Source organism: Sander lucioperca, chromosome 3 (genome assembly GCF_008315115.2).
Source record: "Sander lucioperca isolate FBNREF2018 chromosome 3, SLUC_FBN_1.2, whole genome shotgun sequence".
NCBI classification, from domain to species: Eukaryota; Metazoa; Chordata; class Actinopteri; order Perciformes; family Percidae; genus Sander; species Sander lucioperca.
Window position 1 is genome coordinate 29,195,431 of NC_050175.1, and position 8,416 is coordinate 29,203,846.

General features: G+C 41.0%; 1 protein-coding gene across 1 annotated transcript; it reads left to right on the forward strand.

Moving 5' to 3' along the window:
• Nucleotides 1-33: 33 nt before the first annotated feature.
• rs1a (retinoschisin 1a) lies at nucleotides 34-8,416 on the forward strand. The gene is made up of 6 exons (XM_031306234.2): nucleotides 34-299; nucleotides 685-710; nucleotides 1,091-1,217; nucleotides 3,355-3,496; nucleotides 7,403-7,598; nucleotides 8,039-8,416. Exons 1-6 carry the CDS (start codon nucleotides 245-247, stop codon nucleotides 8,189-8,191), a joined length of 699 nt encoding a protein of 232 aa, XP_031162094.1. The 5' UTR covers nucleotides 34-244; the 3' UTR covers nucleotides 8,192-8,416.

The window sequence follows — 8,416 nt, forward strand, 5'->3', positions numbered from 1 at the left end:
AGGCTTTTGTTTTTATCTGCAGGATTTTTGACTTGACCCCTGTGGCTGTGAAGTGATTTCCAGAATGTATGGTGGTCAATGATGGCGGTGGGTGAACAGCTGTAGGAGGGGCTTTGTCAGATAAGGATGGCATTAGGTAAAGCCATTAGTGTCCTGTGGATTATTGTAATCCAGCCTCTCTATCACGGCTGACTCGGTTGCTCAGTGTACAGTCAGTGTCGTCTGGTTTGGAGCAGGTTGGAAGATGGCTCTCTACGTGCAGTGTTCCCTGGTGGCCCTGCTTCTTCTGGGAGCTAACGGTACGATTTCAGTCTTTACACTCGTTTTACCTTGTGCTGCTGTTGAGTTGTGAACACATAATCTGTGTGATATAGAATTGTAACATCAGAAAACCTCTGAAACTCTGACAAACTGATCTTGAAATCCTGTCAATAGACAAACTGATTCCTAACTGAGATGTTGACAATATATCAGATTCCCTCAGTAATCCTTGAAATTATTATTCAGGATTTTCTTCAGTGACACCGTACTTGATTCTCTGTGTCTATGTTGTGTTTATTTACCTTTTCGTAATGTGGTTAAATTGACAGATTAACGCACAGATTTTGTTTGATAGAGTGGGTAACTAATGTGTCCTAACAGTCTTTTTTTTCTCCTGTGCTTTCTGTCCATTTGCCTGAACAGTGTTCATCAGCACTCACGCTCAAGAGGTACTGTACGAAGAAACCTCCGAAAAATGTCAGAGATGAGGTGTTTGCATAAAATCCAGTTCAGTTTTTTCAGTTCAGTTTTTTAGATCAGCCACACCAGAGACATTTCTTTTTGGAGTTTAGCAATCTCTCTTCAGTGGCCATTGATCAATGTCAAATGATTTTCATTGAAAAAAGCACTGGGAATCTGCTAAGATGAGATATTAGAAGGTTCAGTCTCTGCCTCATCATTGTCTTTTCAGTCATTCATGAAATTATGCTTTTCAAATTATTTATTTGCAAACCATTTTTAAAAATCATGGCATTTATATTTTGGGGATTTCTGCTGACACTACATTGGATTGCATGTATTAAATACTCTTTGTGTGTGTTTATATGAGGCGGGAGTGTCTGAGGCGTGGACCAGCAGGTCTTGCAAATGTGATTGTGAAGGAGGAGAAGCCCCAACTGAGTTTTCCTCCATTGGGACTGGCTCTTCCATGGTGCGAGGAGTGGACTGCATGCCAGGTAACAACTGTCCCTTCTCTAAAGGAAACCACTTTTTTGTGTGCCTGTTACCTGTAACTTTCTTAAAAGTACACACGTTCATTAGTGAAATAAATGAATGTTTTTCATTTATTGCACTTAAATCTCAAACTGATGTTTTGTGGATTTCACATCACATTTTCACTGCACACTGAGCATGGATTTTCTCATTTCTCTAATGAGGCCCCTCTTTGACCTACTAATTAAGTGACTTCTGTTGATTAGATAATTGAATCATAACAGTACTGGTAACAAGGACTAAATTGTGATGGCAGTCTTAGATTCAGATAATGAACATGCAAAGCTGTGAGCTGACTGAGAGAGTGGATGAGGACATGAATCATATGCTGTATGTCCGACTGTTTAATCTGCTGGAAATCTAGTATACACCGCAGTGCGTCTGCCACTAGCGATAGCTTTTTTCATTATCAATTACTCTGCCGAATGTTTTGTTTATAACATCCAGAGAAAGTAAATTTACTAAAAATATATTCACCTCTCAAATATTCACATTTGAGAGGCTGAAACCTCCAATTGTTTGCAAATAATTGACTATCAAAACAGTTGCCCGTTAAATTCCTGTGGATTGACTAATTGATTAATCAAAGAATCATTAAGGATCTACAATACAGATAGATAGAGATTTGTAATATGTGTGTGTGTGTGTGTGTGTGTGTGTGTGTGTGTGTGTGTGTGTGACAGAGACAGAGAGAAGTGGAATCTTTATATGTACATGCATGACAGCATTAGACTCCAGATTTGACGCCACAGGGTGGACATGCTCCATTGGACATCCTCAGAGAAGATGTTGCAGATGGAGCAATGAAAAGACCTCAGCCAAGGCTGCACAGCCCTCTAAATGTACTATTTAAAAAAATAGAAAATGTGGTTTACATCTGGATTTTAATCTGCATCAAACCACACACAATATAGACAAACATGTGATCCATGTAGCGGATTGTTTTCATTGATTCTTGAGCTTGGGTACAGCAGTTGACAAAATAATGAAGTTTTTGATCATATCGCATCATATAGATATAAAGATCATACTTGAATCCTATCAGGCTTGAAGAGAAGAGAAAGGCAGAGCTGATGTACAGTGAAAGGGTTTTCCTCAGGGTATCAATGTGTGTCAACTGAGCCACAAATCACATGGCAATGGGTGACGGAGAAAGAAATGTTCAGATCACGGGGCTCGTGTAATCGCACAATCACAGAAACCAGTAATTGCAGTACCACGACATGGACGTGGTGATGATAAATGATGTGTGAGAAGGACTTTCCTACACGGCCTTACACCTTATTCCATCTCAATCTATCGTGTCTCACCTCTCCGTTTTCTCATTAATTCAGCCATCTGAATCTGTTTTATTCTACTATTGAAATACATTAGGGAGGGCTATAGAGTGACTCGCATTGCTGTTATGTAAACACTTATCTCCTGACTCACACAGGCACTGCTGCTGCTGTATGCATTGTAATACTGGGATTAGACAGGATGTGACCCTCTGCTTAAGCCAGTAGTAAACAAAAGCGCAGCAGGTTTCTGTTCCACGTATCAACAGCTGATGTTATTTCTGAAACTTAAGTAGGGGAAAAAAAAAACTCACTCGTGCAGCTCTCTCATCTCTCCCATTCATGTATTTATAATGTGTATTTGCTAAGTCAACAAAGGACTTGCTCTCGTGTGTTTTTAGTGGAAGTGAGAGGGCAGATTGACAGATCAAAACATGGGAGAAACGTGGAGCTAAAGCTGTGGAGAGTAGAACATGGCCATCTGTCCGCCTGCTGCCCTAATGGACATCGCTGATCTCTCACTGTGAAGAATTAAACAGCAGGCTTTTAGCATGGGATATGGGTCATACTGGGTCTGCTAACAGTGGGGGCTTTGGGAGCAGGAGGATGTGAGGATGGAGAGATGGAGAATTAAGCACCTAAAGGCTTATAGTGATGATCATTTGCTGGTTACATTTCCGTTTGTGTTCTCCTCTGTTGGGGTGGCGAACTTGAAATCCATGTAGCCAGGGGGTCTTTGAAAGCAATGCTATTAACTGAAAAAAACAAAAGAGATTTACATTAAGACCTCTGTTTTATAACTGTGTCTCTGATCCTCCTGCAGAATGTCCGTACCACAAGCCTCTGGGCTTTGAGGCCGGATCGGTGAGTCCAGACCAGATCACCTGCTCCAACGAGGACCAGTACACCGGCTGGTTCTCCTCATGGCTCCCGGGAAAGGCCCGGCTCAACAGCCAGGGCTTCGGGTAGGTACAGGCCAACATGTAGACTTTTCTGTCCTCAAAAAAATTGTAGTTATGTAGTTATAGCTGCATGCATTTTTAATCACTGAAGATTGCCAAAACCTATATTTTCTCTAATTTAAACTCGAAAATTGTTTTTGCCAAAGATGGTCGACTGTTCTTACCCTAATAAACAAATGTCTGGACACTTTCCATCTGTGAGTAACAGTATTAGAAAAAAAATGCAGTCAAAGAGAGAGATGTTACCCATCTATCATTATGCAAGATGCACTTGGTAAGGTTGACATTCCAATATGCTCTTGCTTAAAAACATTACAACATAAATAAGACAGGCAATGCAAGAACAGATGAAACTGCAGAAACAGAGGACTGAGGAGCTGTTATGCTCAATGTAAAAGGCTCTGATCTACTTTAGTCCCCCCCCCCCCTCCTATTCTATTATGAAACTACACAACACAAGTGGGATTTGTGTTATGCACTGGGCCGGCAACTGAATCTCAATCCTGGATATTTTATTGTCACGTTTTACTTGTTGCTGCCTGCAGTCATGTCCAGGCGTACTTCAAGGGTCCGTGTAACACTTATCAGTTCAATTTTCTAAGCACAAACGGACATTTGGAAAAACAGAAAAATGGGTTCAAATATCCAATTTTTCTTTTTTTTCCGCCTTGACAAATTAAAAAAATTGGATCTTTAAACTATTTTTCCAATTTTCAGTTTTTATTCAGAGGATCAGAAATTTAAAAAATTACCAAATTGCATCTGTGCTCCAATTATTCAATACTGCAATGATATTCTCTCCCTCGTTCCACCTAGTTACCAACGATTGGTTGGTTATTATCGTGGGTGTGTCTGGATGTGTTTAGGCGGGCATTCAAGAAGACTCGGGGCAGTCATCTGCTGAATAATTACTAGAATATAATTCGGAATCTTGTTGAGAATGTAAGTTATACTTGCGGGCAAGTGCAAAATTTCTTACAGACGAACAGGACTGAACAGGGGGAGCAAGCATCTCGTCATTATACAAGTTTTGCACAGAGCGCAACATACACTGGCTTGATTATGCAAGACTAGGAAGGGAAGGGTCGTGTCTGCGGCAGCCTCAAGTGGTCCTGTGTATGGGTGGAGGATGATCGGTGAACGCTGAATATTTTTGGATATTCGACTTCCAACCAAGGGGGTAAGCCTCTCCCCGGAAGCAAAATTACGAATCCCACTATGACCACGCCAAGACCCGCCCTACGAAGCAGCCCGATTGGTTGGGGTTAGGCATTTCACCTCGAGTGGTTAAGGTTAGGGTTAGGGGATTGGTCGGGGGATAGGACCTGTACATGTAAGAATGGACGCCTGGCCAATTGTAGTGTGTGAATGCTATTGAAGGGCGGGTCTTGGCGTGGCCATAGTGGGATTCGTAATATCGCTCCCCGGAACGCGTAGCTCCTATGGCGCCATTTTGATGCTACCAAGCCATCACCTCCCGTTAGCATTCCATTGACTGCCATTCATTTTGATGCCACTTTGACAGCGAATAACTTTACATCTGAAGCGTTTAAAGACTTTATTTGTCCATTGTTTATTTCTAAAGAAACACGACAATGTATAAAAGGCTCCATTACCTTGTACCTCACGTTATGGCTCCATAGTAGACGTTTTTGTAAAAATAGGCTAACGATTGTGTTGCAACCATTGTGACTTACTGTCGCATAGTAGAGGAATTACCGTATAGTACAGGAGAAGCTCACAGGCAGTTTCGACTTACATTCGCTGTTTAAGTTTAATTACTAATGTTAACTAGCATTTTAGTTAGCAATAATTAGCCTGTGCCTATGTTATCTCCTTACATATACCTACGCTCTCCGTCTCTGCAAGATTGGGAATGATTGAGATTTCTCTTGGCACAGCTACCAGAAGACTTCCAACTTTCAGACAGGTTGCTCACGTCACATCTACGTCTTCAAGCTCAGTTGGAGGCTACGTAGTAACGCTCAGCCATCACCGGAAAAGTGCTTCTAATATCCTTCACTGGTCTCCGTCCAGAGCAACGGGATATGTTGGTCCAGTTTATATACTGTCTATGCTTCCAACACGTCGTCCATTCTCATTCTGTCTTTAGGTCTGGCTGCTGTGCTCGAGTGGGAGGCGGGGCGGGGCGTAGCTAGTCGGAACGAGGGAGAAAATATCATTGCAGTATTGAATAATTGGAGCCCAGACACAATTTTGTAATTTTCTAAATTTCTGATCCTCTGAATGAAAACAGAAAATTGGAAAAACAGTTTAAAGATCCAATTTTTTTATTTGTCAAGGCTGAAAAAAATTTAAAATTGGATATTTGAACCCATTTTTCAGTTTTTCCAAATGTCCGTTTGTGCTTACAAAATTGAACTGATAAGCGTTACACTGACCTTTAAGACCCCATTACATCACTATTGGGTGTGGTTACAGGTGCTACCGAGCACACCTGTGACCACACCCACCCACACCTCTGCTGGGTGTGATCAGAGGTGAAAAAGGTTTGAAGCTTTCAACCAGAGTTTTTTTTTAAGCCTGGTCTACAGTACATAAATACAAGAGTAATTATAAGAAATAAACTTAATCTTGTTTTAGTTTTTTTTTGTTGTTGCATTTACAGTATGTGGTATGTGCTTTAACCAGGCGACCCAGATTCTAGATCTCATTTGGTTATTCTTTGCTCAGATATTTCCTGAAAAGTACAGTTTCAGTATCAAAACCAAAACAACTTTGTCAGTGAAAACGTGTCATGTCACAGTGAGAAAAGCACAGGTGTAAATAATACAACAATGATGGCTGAATGTCATTTAGTTGCTTAGTTTCCCGAGTCCTGGTGTTGTGCATGCTGACTCGCTGTTACACTGTCATGACTTACTGGTACTCCTAAATAGAACAGAGCCAACGAATAATTTTGTCAGTAACACCTGTGCTTTTTCCTACTCTAACAAGTCAAAATGTCTGCAAAAAAGCCTCTAACCAGCTCTAGTTATGCATCTTTGAACATAGTTATAACATCTCTGTTATCTGCTCTAAGACGTAAGATCTTCAACTGGGGGTCTGTGACCCCTTGGGGGTCCTCAGAGTTAGTGCAGGGTGCCTGCCAAATTATTTAAAAACTATTTATTTATTTTTTAAATTTAAATGTCTGAAAATGTACATTAATATGAATCCACCATATTAACAGCAAAGATGCATTTACCTATTTGTAAAATAAAATAAAATAATATTCTCAATTAGTTCTCAATAGCAAAGCACTGCTACAACACCACACAAGTTCACCATAATCTACAAAAGAACTACTTACATGTGCACCCTCATTTAGAAGTCTCCCAGCTAATCCTGCCTTGTAACTGACCAAAGTTGTAGAAACAGCCTTTCTTTTACTGTCTATGGAGCTAGCTAGCTGACATGATCTACATCTGAGCTACTGGGCATGTGCAAGTGCAATCAAAGATAGTCAAGAAGAAGAAGAAGAAGAAGAAGAAAAGAGGTCTCACTCTGTAGCTAAAACAGAGACCAGCTGAAAAGAGGATCTGCAGCAGTGAGAGAGAGCGGTACAGTACAACAAAAATATGGTGTTTTTTGAAAATGAAACCATGTAAACCTATTCTGGTACAACATTAAAATACAATTATGAACCAGAAAATGAGCATAATATGGATTTCATTCATTCATTTATTTTCCTCCCCAGACCCAGTTTAAAATGCAACTCAGTTGTAGACACTATGCAGTAGGGGGTTCCTACTCGGTCTCTCTTTCAGCTAAGGGGTCTCTGGCCTAAAAAACATTGAAGACCCCTGCTCCAAGAAAATATCAGCAAGTCAAACTGCACCATGTGTGCATGCGTTGTAAACCAGCCTAACTGCTGCATTACGTCCAGTGTTTGTGTTCCTCCTGCAGGTGTGCCTGGCTGTCTAAGTTCCAGGACAGCAATCAGTGGATGCAGATCGACCTGAGGGAAGTGATGGTGGTGTCGGGGATCCTCACTCAGGGCCGCTGTGACGCTGATGAGTGGATCACCAAGTACAGCGTTCAGTACCGCACAGACGAAAAACTCAGCTGGATCTATTACAAAGACCAGACTGGAAACAACAGGGTCAGTTGAGCCCAGTCAAAAACACTATAGAGTATACGAGACACAAACTAAATGTGAGGTAACATCTCTGTCACCACTGGTCTTATTTTGACCAAACTTGATTGGCCTGTTGGGGATGTAACTAATTCAGTTCACATTTTAAACTTTTACAGGTTATTGCTTTTAAATCAAATCTATTTTAGGTTTTGGCCTGTTGCTCTGAAAAAAACAATTGGAAGATGTTACCTTGACATTGACATTGTGCTTTTTCACTATTTTCTGATGTGTTATTAATTTAACAACTAATTGATAAATCAATAATGAAAATCATTGTTTGCTGCAGCCCTACATTATAATCATAATTGATATTATGCATACTAACCGTAGTAACTTTTGAGTCAGTTTCAGTCAGTATAATGTATAAATGAATCCATCCTGACCTTTCACTCCCTCTCTCTCAGGTGTTTTACGGAAACTCTGACCGCTCCTCGTCTGTGCAGAACCTCCTGCGGCCGCCCATCGTGGCGCGCTACATCCGCATCCTCCCCCTTGGATGGCACACACGCATCGCTCTACGTCTGGAGCTGCTGCTCTGCATGAGCAAATGCACTTGAACCTTTCCTCCCCGCCATCCCCGAGGCCTTGTCCCAAAACCTTATCTACACCTAAATCGCCCTATCGTCAAAGTGTGCGGTCTGTTATTGTATCCACAGATTTGGCCCCCTCCAGCTACATGTATTAAACCACAAGTTGAAGACAAAAACATTCTGTTTTTAAAATACAAACAAACCAGTTTGACTTATGTGATTTCATTAAAAATATTTGTTTGATGTGCTAAA

Bases quoted from the DNA above. Each gene is read 5' to 3' on its own strand.
- rs1a (XM_031306234.2), top strand. From the start codon at position 245: ATGGCTCTCTACGTGCAGTGTTCCCTGGTGGCCCTGCTTCTTCTGGGA. The intron at 1,218-3,354 runs GTAACAACTGTC...ATCCTCCTGCAG, and splicing joins AGGAGTGGACTGCATGCCAG to AATGTCCGTACCACAAGCCT. The intron at 3,497-7,402 runs GTAGGTACAGGC...TTCCTCCTGCAG, and splicing joins CTCAACAGCCAGGGCTTCGG to GTGTGCCTGGCTGTCTAAGT.